The 17,464-nt window shown below is 45.7% G+C and overlaps 1 protein-coding gene across 1 annotated transcript in view; it reads left to right on the top strand.

The window, feature by feature from the left end:
* Window positions 1-1,318: 1,318 nt before the first annotated feature.
* CNKSR3 (CNKSR family member 3) overlaps window positions 1,319-17,464 on the top strand; it is a 91,802-nt gene continuing 75,656 nt past the window's right edge. Inside the window, exon 1 of the mRNA XM_056852755.1 lies at window positions 1,319-1,370. Within this exon, the coding sequence (XP_056708733.1) occupies window positions 1,319-1,370 (52 nt within the window). The remainder of the gene's footprint in view (window positions 1,371-17,464) is intronic.

The following is a 17,464-nucleotide window of genomic DNA, read 5'->3' as shown; positions in this document are numbered from 1 at the left end:
GGGGGATGGGAGGGACGGAAGGGAATGAGAAAAGGACGTTATACAAACAGTGTATGTAGATATTGTCGAAGGCTTTCACGGTCAGAGTTCATTTGTTCTTGTAGGGTATCCGGGCTGTGTGTCTTGGTATTTTCTTTCCTGACGTTTCACCAGCAACTGTGGCCGGCATCTTCAGAGGAGTAGTGTCCTTCAGTGTTGCTCCTCTGAAGATGCCGGCCACAGCTGCTGGCGAAACGTCAGGAAAGAAAATACCAAGACCACGGTCACACAGCCCGGATAACCCACAAGAACCAGTGTATGTAGAGCAGTGGTTCCCAACCTTTTTTTGACCAGGGACCACTAGGACTTTTTTGTTCGGTGCAGGGACCCCAAAGTTCAAAATAAAAATTCCGAGAATTTGAAAATAAACTTTAATCATAACTGTTAGTTAAACATTAAACTTAGAATAACATTTGAATATATATTTTTATAATAGAGAACTTTTAATTGAAAATATTAATTTATTGTGGGTTTATAACTTTGTTTCGCGGACCTTAATTTAGTTCTCGGGTCCGCGGACCCCTGGTTGGGAACCAATGATGTAATATAAATATAATATAATATTGTATAATTATTATTATTTATAATCATTATAATAATTATTGTATATTGTTTAAAATAACTGTAATATAAATATAATATAAACCCATAATAAATTAATATTTTCAATTAAAAGTTCTCTATTATAAAAATATATATTCAAATGTTATTCTAAGTTTAATGTTTAACTAACAGTTATGATTAAAGTTTATTTTCAAATTCTCGGAATTTTTATTTTGAACCTTGGGGTCCCTGCGCCGAACAAAAAAGTCCTCGTGGTCCCTGGTCAAAAAAAGGTTGGGAACCACTGATGTAGAGTAAGAAATATATACTTGAAATTTGTATAAAGAGAAACAATTAAAAAAAACACAGAGAGACAGGGGCAAATCCAAGGCCAAACCTCCCCTGCGCCAACGGCCCAAGTCTGAAAAGAGCATCTGGAAGTTTGCCGAAGTTCCGCTCCAGCCGCTGGAAAGGGCTGCAACGCGATCCCGGCGCTCTCCTGCAGGGGGCGCCGCGGGGAGGCGCTCCGAAGCGAAACCCGGAGGCGGCGCGGGCGGATCTCCCAGCAGGGGCTCCCAAGCACGTGGAGGAGGAGCCGCGCGGGGCGGGCGGGCCCGGGCCGGGGAGGCGGAGCGGGAGATCCTGGAAGGGGGCAGAGGAGAGGGGGGGGGGGAAGAGCGAGCCTGGGCTGGGGAGCCGCGGGGCGCGCAGAGCCCAGAGCCCCGCGCCGAGGAGCATGGAGCCCGTGACCAAGTGGAGCCCAAAGCAAGTAGTGGAGTGGACGAAGGGTAAGGAAGAGAGCGCCGGCTGGCTCCTCTGCGCTGGCTCTGGGCAGGCCATTGATGCCATGGGGTGTGTTTTTTTTTTTTTGGGCTTTCTCGATGCACGTTTCCCCCCATCCAGATTCTCCAAACTCAACAATGGGCGAACAGGCACGGTGGCTGGAGCCTCCTTTCTTCCCTGTCCCAGCCAGGAATGCAGCCAGGATCGAACGCGCGGACGTTCCAGCCAGGATCGAACGCGCGGACGTTCTTCGAACGTTCCAGCCAGGATCGAACGCGCGAACGTTCTTCGAACGTTACGTTCGAAGAACGTTCGTGCGTTCGATCCTGGCTGGAACGTTCGAAGAACGTCCGCGCGTTCGATCCTGGCTGGGACAGGGAAGAAAGGCGGCTCCAGCGCCCGTGCGTTTTCGCCCAATAAGGCCCCGTGCAAAGTTTTGAAAATTCGGATTTTTTGGGGGGGGGAGGGGGGATGTGCATCTGGAGAGTGGCAAAGCCCAGGCAAAACCTCCCGCGCCTAAATGGGAGCGTCTCCCGCTGCAACACCCTGCTCTTGGTGCCTTCTCCTCTTTCCCTGGTAACCTCAGGGTTGAGTTCGTCTCTTCTTCCTCTCCCCCCCCCCTTTCATCCTGTCCCGTTTTCTGCTAGAAGGGCACGGTCGGCTGCCTCGGGATCGTGCCTCTTAATCCGAAAAGTGCCCAGTTCCTTGGCTATGAGCAACCCACACGTCCTCGAGGAGGAAATCCAGCCACCCGTGGGCAAGCCAGCCAGCAGCGGACCTGGGCATGTTTTTGCAGCCTGGGCTGTGGAGCTGGTGTTGGTGTTCCCCTCTTCTAGGGGTGTGGGTTTAACACAGAGGCAAACTTGGCTGGATATTCCTGGGCTGTTTGGGGTTATTTAAAACCAAGGACCGTATTGACACGTTCAGGAGCACGTAAGCGACCATGGAGGGTCCTTTGTAGTGGTCTCTAAAGGGAGAGGGCGTTCTAGCTAATGAACCTCGCTGTTCACCTCCACTTACACCACAGATGTTACCCTTATTGTATAATCTTCTTGTTTTAATTTAATATGCTTTGTAAAGGCCTTTGGCTAGCTACAAATAAATATTTACCTACCTGCCTACTCCACTGGGAGGGAAGGCAGCAGGGTACAGTCAGATCTCGGAAGCTAAGCAGAGTCGGCCCTGGTTAGTATTTGGATGGGAGACCACCAAGGAATACCAGGGTTGCTGTGCAGAGGAAGGCACTGGCAAACCACCTCTGCTAGTCTCTTGCCATGAACCCCCCCAAAAAAAAAGGGGTTGCCATAAGTCGGCTGCGACTTGAGGGCACTTTACACACACCTACTTCACAAATGGAAGAGGGGTTTAACTGCCATCCTGAACAGGTCTACTCCTACTCAACTCAGCTGGACTTATTCCCAGGAAAGTGTTCTTAGGGTTGCATTGTTAGGGAGTGAAGGTCTTCTGCTCACAATAACAGTTGTGTACACATACAATCTCAAAACTGCGATGAGTCCACAGATTTCCTTTTGAACACACTCTTCTTGTGGCTAACTGTATCATAGGTAAACCATGACTCCCCCTCTTTAAAAAGAGCATGTTAAATACCATTTAATGCCAAGACTTTAAGTGGTATTTACACTTTTTGGGGACTGGATCCCTTGGAGCGTAGTTCTGAGAAGACATACATAGTGTTCATTTTCATGAAAGGTGAGGGATACCTTGGAAGGGTGCCTTATATAGTTGGCAGTGTTCTCCTGCCCAAGCATTCCTAGAAGATGATCTTGCTGAACAGAGCGCAGTCTCTGATCATCTGTTTAGATTATAGTGGGCTGCAAATTGAGGGCCGGCAGAACTGGGACTATATACCATGCCAGAATTCCTCCTCCTTTTGTGGTACTGTTTTCCTTTTGTCTGTTTGGTTTGGTTTCAGGTGTCGGTTGCAGGGTGCCCGGTTTCTTTCTATGAATTAGTTAGTGGGTGATATGGAGGTGTTTATTCAAAACAGATAAAGATACTGAACTGTGGAGGATTTTGCCCCCTTTCCTTTGGGCCTCATCTGCAATATTAGTGTAAATTTGGCATGCTGGCATACTGAGGCTACATTTTTAGATGTATACATTTTGAAAAAATGATGGATTTTCAAGGTATGTTTATGTCTGGGGTAGCAAGTATGAGTGTAGATCCCAGTCAATCCATGGTGATTGATCTGGACTAAAATAGTGCAACTTTGCGTAGGAATCCTTAGAAAGTGTTTTTTGTTTTAACATGGAAAAAGAGTTGTAAAAACTTAAATTCTTTGTATGAACCAAGCTAGGTGGGTTAGATTAAGTAGGCTACTTGGGATCTCCCTTTGAAGAAATGGCAGTTCTCTGTATTATTTTAATTGATTTTCTTGTGGTTTTACTGGCTAGTCCTGATTCAAGTATTTGGAAATCAGTACAGTTAAAACATTATCTGTTCAGAGCAAGATATTTTTGACTTGGTTAATTCTTTATCTGATGTGTGTTAAACTGAACTTTATTCCCTGGCCTGCCCCATTTTGTGTTTCTTGCTTATCCTTTGTTACTAGAACAGGGGTGGGGAAAGTCAGGCCCGGGGGCTGTTTAAGGCCCACAAAATCATTTGGTCTGGCCCTTCAGGGGTCCTGGCAGATCTCTAGCTCAGAAGGATCTAAACTGGTGATCCACCCCCTCCCGTGGACAGGAATCGCCTCTATTCAAGGCAGATGTGAGTTTGTTTTGCCGAGAAAAGGAACCTTTTTTCCCCATTGCAGAAGAGTAATTAGCTATGGAGCTGCTAGGACCGCCTAAGAAACTGTTAACCCTTTCTCACCAGGGCCGTGGAGAAACGTATTTCCTCTGTACTACAAGAGGGCTGGGGGTGGAAGTGGCAACAATAGAGGGGTTAAAGGGGGCAGGGCCAGAATGCGTGCGGGGGGGGGGAGTTCTTAGCCAGTGTGTCCTCATTTCACCCCTGCAGGCGGAGGTAGCAGGAGCTGACTGCAGAATCCGCCCCTGACCATGCGGAGCAGGAGCAACTCTGGTGTGCAGCTGGACGGCTACGCCCGGCTGGTGCAACAGACCATCCTGGGCCACCAGGTGGGCGAGTGCGCCACTGGTTGGATGCCTGCCTGCTTGCCCGTGTGTGCGCGCGGGGGGGAGGTCATCTGGGGCAGCTGCCTGCTTGGGGCTTGGTCAGCTAATTTTAAGTTGATAATTTTGTATGGCCCGCAAATGATGTTATAAATATCCAAATGGCCCTTGGCGGAAAAAAGATTCCCTACCCCTGTACCTACCACTGGAGTTCCTGAATAGGCTGTTCCAATTCAAGTTACTCTTCAGTCAGTAATTGAGAAATGAATTTGGCCCAACTCTTCCCCTCTGAATGGATAAGGTTGGTTATCAAAGATGATAAAATCTTTTAACACCCATTTTTAAAGATAAGAATAGGAAGGTTGTGTGACATTTCAAAGTAATCGTAGGATTACTTTGACTGTGAGAACTTCCTTGCATATTTTGAGAGTTCAGTAGATGATGTAAGCTCTGGAGATTCCCTTTCATAGGTATTTCATTCTGTTTGCAAAAAAGCACCTTCAAAGCAGAACAAATTCTTGTGTGGGTTTTGGGTGGTGAAACGGAGGACTGGACGATGGAGGAAAGATAAAACTCTGGCAATTCTATTATTGTTGTTGTTATTATTATTATTATTTAAGAGAAGAGTTCAGTGTCTCACACACCATCCAGAGTCTTGCTGCAGTGATATTCTCTCCTGTCCTCCCCAGTAAAGGTAAAGGCCCCCTGTGCAAGCACCGGGTGATTCCTGACCCATGGGGTGACATCACATCCTGACGTTTACTAGGCAGACTGTGTTTACGGGGTGGTTTGCCAGTGCCTTCCCCAGTCATCTTCCCTTTACCCCCAGCAAGCTGGGTACTCATTTTATGGACCTCAGAAGGATGGAAGGCTGAGTCAACCTTGAGCTGGCTACCTGAAACCGACTTCCGTCGGGATCGAACTCAGGTCGTGAGCAGAGCTTTTGACTGCAGTACTGCAGCTTACCACTCTGCGTACACCCAGTAAAAGTGTGCGGGCAGCAGTATCTCAGCCTGGCATGCAAAAGAGCTGAGATACTGCATGGCCTGTTAGTTGCACACCAGCCACTGATAGAAGTGCTTGGAACAGCACTTTGGGCCTGGGCACTGTGGGCGTCTGGTGCGTTTCTCAACATATAGACAAGGGCGGTGGTCTTCTACCTGTAGACTGGGGCCCTCAGGAGGGTTGTGGAGCCTCATGTAGTAGGTTGTAAAGAGCTGTTTTTCCCCCCACTGCTGCATTTTGGAAAGATCTGCTGTATGTACATAGAGGGAGAGGTCACCATGCTGCCTGCTAGGAATGTGCACCTTGAAAAAAAATTGGTATTTTTTGGATCTGGGAATCAGGGAGATGAAAAATATAGGTATTCCCAGTTATCTGAGTCCCCTGTACTGGTTTGGTATTTGGATCTGTTTTTTTGGGGGAGGATTCTGATATTGTTTGGCTCTGGAGTGCTGAAGGGGCTGTTTTTTGGATCAAATGGCACCAAAATTGCAGCAGAGCTGCTGATGCTTGGCCATTAAATAACCCCCTAGCATCAAATGAATTTTGGACCAAGAGGTCCAATTCCATGAGCCCCTGAACAAGGTGCCCCCCCCACCAGCCACCCTCCATTATTTGCTATGGTGGAAAAATTCCATGCTTTCTCCAGGGCTAAGAATAGCCAAAGACACAAGAGCAAGCAAAGCAACCACTGGCCAAAAGCCTCTCAAAGCAGACAATCCCAGCTGAAGTGCAGGACAATGTGGCAGGACCAATGCAACTAATGTACAATCTAAGAGTCCAACCCAACATCAAACCAGAGAATCATCCAAGCAAAACAAAATATCAATGCAGTTGCAAGGCCAACAAATGTAAAATCTGAAAATCTAAGACAATGTACAGCCCAAGAATCCAAGGCAATGTCAAACTAGAGAATCTACTGTAAACCTCAAAGCTGACACAAGCCAACTTGAGCAAAGAGCACAGTGTTCCAAGACCAACAAAACCAATTTCAAAGGACAGTATCAAAACCAAGTCAACATGGCAAGCCGATACCAAGCCTTGGGAAGAAACAGGCACACAGTAAAATTAAAGAAAAAGTAGTCCTGGGCGCCTTAAAATGTTGCATCCCTATAGGTAAAGGTCCCCTGTGCAAACATGGGGTGACGTCACATCCCGAAGTTTCCAAGGCAGACTTTTGTTTATGGGGTGGTTTGCCAGTGCCTTTCCCAGTCATCTTCCCTTTGCCTCCACCAAGGTGGGTACTCGTTTTACCGACCTCGGAAGGTTGGAAGGCTGAGTCAACCTTGAGCCGGCTACCTGAAACCCACTTCCGTCGGGATCGAACTCAGGTCGTGAGCAGAGCTTGGACTGCAGTACTGCAGCTTACCACTCTGCGCCACGGGATACCCGAATACATCCAGAAAATATGGAAATAAATATTTGAAAATAAATATTTGGAAAAGGTATTTTTCAAATATTTATTCAGACCAGATATATCTGAATGCCCATCCCTAATGCCTGCCTCTGTTTGTATCCATACTGAGAAGACCAGCAGAATGGTGAGATCCACTCAGCAGTGAAGAGGATTCCTTTTCAATATAGGCAGGTTTAGATATCTTCCTTCCTGCAAAAGTTCTTTTTTGCCTTCTCTTTCATCTCCTTCCCAGGAGAGGCTGGCTCAGCTCCTTCCTCACCACTCGCTTCTCCGGAGCATGGTGCCTTTGGAGTCCCTCCAGCAGTAGGTTATAACTCTAGTTCTCCTTTTCCTGTCATATTACTTTGGCATGAGTTAGAGGACAGTTAAAGACACTCTCTATTCAGGTATGGAGATTCCATATAAGTATGAGATTGCCAAAGCCTGGAGTGCAGTTTAGAGCAACAAGTATATGGTGTGTGCCCTAGGCCTGACCACATTTGTCCACTGCAGAAAAGTTTAGGTGGAATGGTAAATAACCCATATATAGCAACTTAAGAGCAGCAAAATGTGTGTACTTGCTGAGCAGATGTTAAGATAATTAAAAAAGAATTTTTTTAGTGGCATTAAGTCAGCCTGAAGTTGCTAGTTATGAATCCTCTGAAGTGATTTCTCGTCAAATGGAAGAATCCTTTGCACGTAGAGTTCTTAGCTCTCTACCAGTGTGAACGTCTAGCTGCTCTCATGCTTTTAAATGACATCTGTGACATTTACAAGTAATGAGATTAGCATGTACCCATAAAGAGGCAGGGTTTCCCCGCAGCTTGCTGCCTTATTATGAGCTCATCGGGCGGAGTGTAGCATTGGGATACTTCTGGGTGTTCAGCTGTGAGGTCAGATCCCCTCTGTATGCTTCAAATAAAATAAAATACCATCTATTCTCCCAGATGCCCTGACCTGGATGGCCAAGGCTAGCCTGATCTCGTCAGATCTCAGAAGCTAAGCAGGGTCAGCCCTGGTTAGTATTTGGATGGGAGACCACCAAGGAAGACCAGGGTTGCTGTGCAGAGGAAGGCACTGGCAAACCATCTTTGTTAGTCTCTTGCCATGAAAACCCCAAAAAGGGGTCGCCATAAGTCGGCTGCGATTTGAAGGCACTTTACACACACACACACACACACATTCTCCCAGATAGACTCCCTTTCAGGCAAAGTGACTGCATTCAACAGAAAGGTTAAACTGCTGACTGTGACAAAGCCAAGCCTTGATTGATTAACAGAGGCCAGGCTAGAATAAATAGTACAAGAAAACAAATCAAGTACGTCTCAGAACACACTAAAACAATATGACTTTTCCAAATGAAAAAGGGAGGTTTGCTCTTAGTTAAACTTTTGGACACATGATAAAGAAAGAAACTTACAGAAAAGAGTAAGCAACTTACTAAGGAAATACTTAATTTATCAAAGCCAAACACATTACTTGAGAACCTTCTCAAGTGAATTTAAATTAACGGTGGTTGTTTATGCGTGGGAGTTTTACCTGGTGTTAGATGCTTGCTCGACCCACACTTTTCTGTTGTGAATCCAAAAAACACTGAAACAGCAAGCTCCAATCCGGAAACATCTCCCCGTCCCTTGAAAATGCTGCTTTGTAATTGGCTGTAGTGCTTGCGGTGAGAAAAATGTCCGGTTCCCATTCCCACCCCCCCAAAACCCAAGTGCCAGTTTACAAATCAGTTTCAAAAACTGGAGCTAAAGGGTGTGTGGGGGGGAGAGAAACCCAAGGTCATTTAAAAACCCTTTCGTTTTTGTGGCTGTCTGCTCAGAAAGAACTCCAGGTGGAAACAAAAATTCAGAAGCATTTGTGTCCCTGCCCCTTTAAACGCTGCTTTGTAATTGGCTGTACTGCTTGCTGTGAGAAAAACATCACCCTCCCTCCCATGTCACGCGTTCTGCCTTATGCATGTTGATTTCACCCGGACTGATCTCAGGGGAGATCAAAGACTTGGGTTGTTAGAGGAATGGGAAGTCCTGGGCTTTGCAAGGGCTGGCTATGAGGTCATCTCTAATGGACAGAAAACTCATGCCTAACTCCAAGGAACAACTAAGGCAGACTGGGGATGAACATGAGTGAAAATACCCATGCATAAGCCACCTGTGTTTCCATCTGTGGTAGGTTACACAATTAAGAACTTTATTCTTTCAACTTGCACATTATGGCTGCAATCCAGCGCATGTTTATTTGGAAGTGTGCATAGCATTGCATCTTATGGCTGAACACAAAAAGAATCCCTTGTGTGCGCAAGCCCCTTATGTACGCTTAAAGTTTTTTTCAAACCTGCAGAAGTTGCTGATTCTCCCTCATAGTGGTTAATCTGGAACATGTATTGCTAGAACATCCTTTCTTTTTAATGGCTTGCCAAGCATCTCTGTGAATTCAACCACCTTATCTGCACTGTGTGGGCTAGCTTCTGGGTATGTGATTTCTTCACATTTAGAACAAAACAATTGCCTGACTTTCTTTTGAAGGCCTTGGTAATTAATACAAACTGATTGTTGACAAAAGATTTATATATGAGCTGAATGTAAACTTTAAAAGGACTGGTTGGAACATACTGTGGTACAGTATGACCTGGATGCCACTGAGTCTTGTGTTTTTAATCTATCCCCATTTCTGATGGTTCATTTGATGCGTCTGTACTGGCATACCGCACTTTATTGCGCTTTGCAGGTATTGCGTTTTTTTAACAAGTTGAAGGTTTGTGGCGACCCTGTGTCGAGCAAGTCTGTCATCACCATTTTCCCAATCGCATGTGCTCATTTGTGTCTCTGTGTCACATTTTTAGCAATAAAGTATTTTTAATTAAGGTATGTACATTTTTTTAGGCATAATGCTATAGCACACTCAGTAGACTGCAGTATAGTGTTAGCATAATTTTAATATTCACTGGGAAACCAAAATAGTTGTGTGACTTGCTTTATTGCGGTGCCCTGGAACTGAACCAGCAATATCTCCGATGTATGCCGGCATATATTTGTGTGTGTGTGCTTGATAACATTCAACACATGAACACATGAAGCTGCCTTATACTGAATCAGACCCTTGGTCCATCAAAGTCAGTATTGTCTACTCAAACGGGCAGCGGCCCTCCAGGGTCTCAGGCAGAGGTCTTTCACATCACCTCCTTGCCTAATCCCTTTAACTGGAGATGCCGGGGATTGAACCCGGGACCTTCTGCATGCCAAGCAGAGGCTCTACCACTGAGCCACAGCCCCTTCCCCATTAATTCGCTGCAGAAACTGCCCCAACCTTCAAGTGGTTTGCATAAGGGTAAACAATGGCTTGAATTCATAGCGTCTGCCCCAGCCTGTTGATCTACTGTGCTACAGAGTTGTGGAATACACTTTTTACCATAGATGGATTAAAACGTAGAGCCTTCAGTGAACAGACGAAATTGCCTTTGGGGTTGGATCTTGCCTGGAGCTGCAGTTGGCTATCCCTGTTCTGTAACTTATTACATCTCTTCCTTTCAGACAAAAAGCGCTGCTGTACAGCTGATGCGGCCTAGCAAATAGCTGGTACTTAAAACAAAACAAAACCTAGTAACAATAGATCCAAGAAATAAACAGCAGCTAGTCATTGTGACTATGCCAATAAGAATAAACCCAGTATGGCAGTCTAAAATAATTAGTTCTGGAACTTGATTTATTGATTGAGAGCTAGCATGGTGTAATGGTTAAGAGCTGTGGACTCTAATCTGGTGAACGGGATTGCTTTCCCCACTCCTCCACATGAAGCCTGCTGGGTGACCTTGGGCTAGTCACAGTTCTCTCTGAACTCTCTCAGCCCCACCTACCTCACAAGGTGCCTGTTTGGGGGGGGGGAGGGAAGGTGATTGTAAGTCCTTACTCCTTACTGTAGAGAAAAAGCGGGGCATAAAAATCAACTCTTATTATTATTTATTCAAACCTCACCTTTCCAGTAGGGGTCCAAAGCAGCTTACATCATTCTATTCTCTTACATTTTATCCTCATAACAACCCTGTGAGGTAGGTTATGCTGTCAGTGTATGACCCAGCATGCTTCCATGATAGAATGGAGATTTGAACCTGCATCTCCCAGATCCTAGTCTGATGTCCTGTCTAGTGCACGTCTCTCAGGAAGTTACCTGTGTGGGTGGATGGATATAGTAATGATTTAAAAAGCAATCAAATAGAATTTTAAGTAAGTTTTGTAACATATGAATCTTACTACATTAAAAAACATTTTTTTGTGTTAAAGTGCTCCTTAGAACGAACATGATGCATCATGAAATCTGAACTGAATACAAACAGACCACATTAAGGGCTGCGCAATAACAATCTCTTAAAACTAAACCCATAACATAGATAAATCAGTGCATTGAAGCCTGCTTTTCTGTGTAAAAGAATGAAACAATATCTAACTCTAAAGGTTAAGGATTATACATATGACCAATATGTCATGTATACATGAATGTGCAAACTGGATGTTTAGGTAACTAGGCGAAACTTTCCATTTCAGTGGAAAGCACTGTTCGGCCTACTGCCAGCTATTGCTTCTGGAAATCTCTGAGCGTGCACTTAAGTGTTTTTCGTCAATGTTCTTGCATGTGTACAATATAACCTAAAAGTAAATTGGTACTTTGCCAGTTGCTTACCTGCCTCAAAATAATATAACAAGTGGGAACCTGCAAGGACTTTGTAGGGTGAATTTCCCCCATTTCCTCTCCCCCATTGTTTCCTTCTTTCCCTTTCCTGAAAACTTCCATGGCTGCTCCCCCCTTTCCTACCGCCTCTTCTTTCCATCCACCAACCAACCTACCTTTATCTTCTCCCCATCTTCAGTTTTTCATCCTACCCTCATCTTGGCACCCTCTACCCAGAAAACTATGGCCAGTTGCATAGTGCCAATTGCCAGGGTGGGCCCAGTTGCCCAGTAGGGAACCTGCAATGATTTGCAAGGGGCACCCACTTTCCTCATCTCAACTTCACCACACTATTTTCACTTTCCACTTGGCACCCCTCATATCCTTAACCTTCTCTGCTTCCTTCTCTCTTTCCCATTCACCCACTTGCAAGGGGCACCCACTCATCTCAACTTCACCACGCTATTTTTGCTTTCTCTCCACCTGGCACCCCTCATATCCTTAACCTTTTCTGCTTCCTTCTCTCTTTCCCATTCACCCACCAACCTCCTTCAGCTGCATTTACTACTTATTTACTTCCATTAGTAGCCCACCTTTCTCCCCAATGGGGACCCAAAGCATTTTACATAATTCTTCTCTCCTCTATTATATTCTCAGAAAACCCTGTGAGCAGTCTGTCTATCCCAGACTGGGAGTGAAAAAACCCTGGGAAGATCTCCCCCAGCCCTCCCTGGCCCCATCCTCAAAGGAGGAAGAGAGGAATAGGCAGTCTGTCTGAACCTGACTCTCCCTCCTAAAGAAGAAGAGGAGTTGGTTTTTATATGCCGACTTTCTCTACCAGGTAGACATCGGCTGTTATCGCACTTGTATTCCCAGCAATGTATTAAAAGTTTGAAAACTTTATAAAAAATACCGTTCGCACTTTGTTTGGCCCCTTTAGCTGTGAAGACGTCTTCCAACCATTTATAAGTTGTGGTATCCAAAAACCCTTTTAAAGCGATGTTTTTTTACAACATTTTCAAACTCTTATTACATCGCTGGGAATACAAAGTGCGGCAACCCCCTCAAACTGGCTTACAATCGCCTTCCCTTCCCCTCCCCACAACAGACACCCTGTGAGGTAGGTGGAGCTGAGAGAGCTGTGACTTGCCCAAGGTCACCCAGCTGGCTTTTGAGTGTAGGAGCGGGGAAACAAATCCAGTTCACCAGATTAGCCTCCGTCGCTGATGTGGAGGAGTGGGGAATCAAACCCGGTTCTCCAGATCAGAGGCCACCAAACCACCGCTCTTGACCGCTACACCATGCTGGGGATGGAAGAAAGGCAGAGGAGGCACCTTGCTTAACTGCTTGGTCGTGGATTGCTTTCCTCACCTCAGGAGGGCCAGGCGCTGCTTCCTTTGTCTTGCATGGGATGGGGATGGGCATGGGCTCCTTCTCCTTGGCCGGGCTGGCAGGGTGCCTCCCTTACCTCACATGGGGCTCAGCTGGGCCAAGCTGGGCACCGCTGTCTGCATCATCTCACAAAGGGCTCGGCGGGTGCAGTTCTCTGCCTTACGTTGCCTTGTGTGGGACTTGATTGAGTACCGCTGTCTGCCTTGCCTTGTCTCACCTTGTGCAGGGCTCGAGGGGGCACTGCCTTCTGCCTTCCCTTGCGCGGGGCCAGGCACCACTGTTGGCCTCGCATGGGCCCAGCCAGGTGCCACCACTTTCCCTATGTCGCCTCTCACGAGGGGCTCTGGTGGGCCAGGCTCGGTTTCCTCTTGCAGGCTGGACGCCATCTCTCGTGCCTTGTGTGGCGCTTTGGTGGGTCAGGCTCAGCTCTTCTGTCCGTGGTCTGGCTGGCCCAGGTGTGGGTGGGAGGCCCTCGGCCCACTGGGAGGCATCCAGGTGCTCGTAATGGTCAACCTTGGCCCTGCCTGTGAGGTGAATCAGGCTGAATAAATGAGTCCTCTACCTGGCCCAAGGTCACCCAGTGAGTTTCCAGGGCAAAACGGGCATTCGAGGTCCTTGTCTGAAATTCTGACCTTACACCACAGTGGCTTTCATAGGGTGGCTGCCGTTGAACATTAGCAAGCGGCCAGACCTAGTTGAGTCAAGTTGCCCTGATGAGTCCTCCCTCAAAGGCCAAAATAGTCCTGAAAAGGGACCTTTCCATTCCCCCTGCCTGTTGTGGTTGCCTAGCAATGGCCACTAAGCATATCTTTTTTTAAAGCTATAGCTGCTCCTGTAATAATTTTGGGGTTTTATAAAACCCCCCATGTTTGTTTGTTTTTTTGGTTTTTTTTTTAGATTTCTGATTTTTCTGCAATCCTACGATGCTTTTTCAGGTCTTTTTGCAAGCTCAGTCTTGGCCCGTCACAGGTCTGATCTCCAGATTTAAGCATCCTCAGATTTGGCTGACTTATTTATTAGAATATGCAAGTGGGGACCCTCATGAAACTTGCGGGAAGGGGGCATTACCCTACATTTGCTTCCTTCCCTCTCCCCCTCCTCGGTCAAAGTTCTCCCGCTTTCTGCCCCCAGCCCTTATCTATCAATCTTCCCTCACCCCTTCTCTCCTCACCCCTTCTATGCCAGTCTTCCCCTCTCTTTCTCCTCCCACCCCATTCTCTAGCAATCTTCTCTCCCCCCTTTATCCCCTCCCTGCTTTTTATCAGTCTCTCCTCTCTTACCTTCAACCCCTTCTCAGACGATGTCCCCCCCTCTTTCCCCACCCCTTCTCAATCTGCCCGTCTTTCTCTCCCCTCCACCTCTCAATTTTTTGCCACCCGGACACTCCCCGCCCTTATTTCTCTTTCTCTCCCTTTCCCGCAGACAATCCCCCTTCTTTATATTTCTCTCCCTCTTCTTTTTTCCTACCTCGGGGACTGCAGTGGCGGCTGCAGGGCCCCTGGGGCTGTGGCTGCTCCTTGGGAGCTGCTGTGCTGGCTGCAAAGCCCCCGGAGTCACCCATGTGTGCAGATAACTTTTTGTCTGGGGGGAGGAGGAATTAAGGCCCACAATGTAATTGTTTTTAAACTTTAAGATTTTTTTTTTTTTTGTAAACCCGGGGGAGGGATTTCCCCCCCAAGGTTGGAGAAAAATCTCCTTTCTCTCAGTGTGGACCCGATCTTTGGCTTTAGATATCAGCAGATCCCCCCACAGTGGAGAAATAGATATATAGATGATTTCTGTAGCGCAAGGGCATGCATAACCGGACATGTTTGAACTATACTCCCAAGTACTATAAAGCCTCTATTTAGTTCAGTGGTTCCCAACCTTTTTTTGACCAGGGACCACTAGGACTTTTTTGTTCCGTGCAGGGACCCCAAGGTTCAAAATAAAAATTCAGGGAATTGGAAAATAAACTTTAATCATAACTGTTAGTTAAACATTAAACTTAGAATTATATTTGAATATATATATTTTATAATAGAGAACTTTTAATTGAAAATATTAATTTATTATGGGTTTATAACCTTGTTTCGCGGACCTTAATTTAGTTCTCGCGGACCCCTGGGGGTCCATGGACCCCTGGTTGGGAACCAGTGATTTAGTTGCATACTGGTATGTTTTAATTACTATAGTAACTGTTAGGTTTGGAAACTTGTTCAGGAAATATGAGCATCTGGTCACTGTGGAAGCTTGACTTCAGGGATTTAAACTGGGCTTGGTGATACGTTCTGATTTTGGTTTAGATCAATCCACCCAACTGCACATTTAAAAAAGTTATCGTACTGAATTATCATTGCAATCTTAAGCAGAGTTAAACCCTTCTAAGCTCACTGACTTCAACACAAGGATGTGACTCTGTTCAGGATTATACTGTCAATATCCTATAAAACCTGTCTGTCTTAACTAGGCGTTGGGAAGCAAGGAAGGAATGGAAGAGTATTCCAAAGTCTGGATTCTGACCTGGTCTATACATGTAGCAGAATGAGGTGGTAGAATTGGGAGGTGCCAAATGGGTTGTACCACTTTGTGTGTGTGTGTGTGTGTGTGTGTGTGTGTGTGTAGAGGGGGATTCCTTTGCAGAATTTGCTAGTTTTAATCTTACAGGGAATTATTAACGTAGGGGAACTTTGGAAAATGTCATCCCCTTACCTGCAGGAGGGAAGGTGCACAATCCATTCTGCTCTTTTATTCTGCTGCATGCATAGACTAGGCCTCAGGTACACATGGCTCACAGAGAAGAGCCCCAGTAGGGTCAAAGCTCTGATAAATCAGAATGATAATGTACAATTTTGTGGGGAATGGGAGGCGTGGAGAATTTACTGTGAAAATAAATTTTTAATGGGACCGTTTAAAGGTTATTCTTTGATTTAATCCCTCTTACATATTTTGTATTACGGTTACATTAAGGTACTGAATTAACAAATTTTAACAAGATAAGATAAGTATATATTAATTAAATGATATGTGGATTAATTTTGTTAGCAAAAGTATATACAATTTATTTTTAGATGGAAAAAAGTGAGGGGGAAGTCATTTTGAGTTTAAATTATTAATTTTTTGTTTTTTACTACTTTTATCAATTTTTAAGTAATAGATGTTGATGTATATGTTGATATATTAAATGGAGAAAATAATAAAATTTTTTTAAAAAAGGCAATTAAATAGGTGTAGAGGAGGTCCTAAGCTGTATAGTTGCTCCGTTAAATTCCTTAATTCACCTTCTAAATATCCTCCAAAAACCTCAAAGACACATCTGAATTCCCAGATGTGTTCCCATCCAGTCCATGTCTAGAACACTATAGCTTCCAGGACTGAACAATGTCCTGGAAGCATAGGAGCTGCTGCATAGGAGCAGCATAGGAGCTGCTGCAGCCTGCGGGTCTGATTAAACAAGATGTTCAATTGGAGTTGTTGAACCTGTGACCCAACACTCACCTTAAAAATAGAGGGTGGGGACACATGGGTTCCTGAGCATTTGCTCAGGGGCACAAGAGGCTTAATTATTCCCTCCTTTCTATCCTACACGTTTCTGTTAGCAGAAAGGGGCCACGGGCTTTGTCTTCCTTCTAGTTTCTTGCGTCTGAAGATCAAGAAGTTCGGCAAGAAAGATGAGGAGTCGGGTGGGATGAGGGGTCCGGCTCAAGGCCTGGGGCCTGTTGCTAGGCAGGAGTGGGGAGGCCGCTCGCCTTTTGGGTCGGAAACCCCTCATCCGCCTAAAGTCCCACCCCCTTTCCCATTACCCCCCAACGAATTGGGGGGGGGCTCGGCATCAGATACTTCCTCCCTATCCGTTCTCTCCCATTGCACAATGTTTCCCTCATCTTAAAAGTAGCTCCCTGCAGGTAGAAAGCTAGTTCAGCAGGGCCATCCCATCACACTGCCCACAAATGTTTTAACCCAGGGACGGTTGGTTTTAATTCAGATAATTTTATGTGCTGCTGTGTTTTTATGTTGTTTTATCTGTTGTGAGCCACCCTGAGAAGGGCGGGATATAAGACTGAAGATAAATAAAAAGGGGACGGACCGTGGCTCAGTGGCAGAGCCTCCGCTTGGTATGCAGAAGGTCTCGAGTTCAATCCCTGGCATCTCCAGTTTAAAAGGATCTGGTAATAGGTGATGTGAAAGACCTCTGCCTGAGACCCTGGAGAGCCACTGCTAGTCTGAGTAGACAGTACTGATGTCAGGTCTCAGCAACACGTTGTGTTCCTGGTTATAAAGACTTTCCTCCAGACGGTGCAGCGAGTTAAAAGTTTTATTTCAGTAAGTCAGTGAGTTCAGCAGATCATAGAAACATAAGGCTAGAATACAGACATGCGGAAATATTGGCACATATATAGGGTAAATACAATGGGGTTGATTAGGTTAGAGAAACAAAGAATACAGAAGTTAACTACCGGTAAAGACTTAAGACGATGCATACAGGAAATAAATGCGTCCGTTAACTGGCTGATCTTTCCGGGCTCCCAGTATTGTCTTGCGGGACCCGGTATCAGATCAGCGATTACTC

This window comes from Euleptes europaea, chromosome 7, assembly GCF_029931775.1.
Source record: "Euleptes europaea isolate rEulEur1 chromosome 7, rEulEur1.hap1, whole genome shotgun sequence".
Lineage (NCBI taxonomy): Eukaryota > Metazoa > Chordata > Lepidosauria > Squamata > Sphaerodactylidae > Euleptes > Euleptes europaea.
Note: the sequence above shows the minus strand (reverse complement) of the source record. Positions and strands in the feature narration are given on the sequence as shown.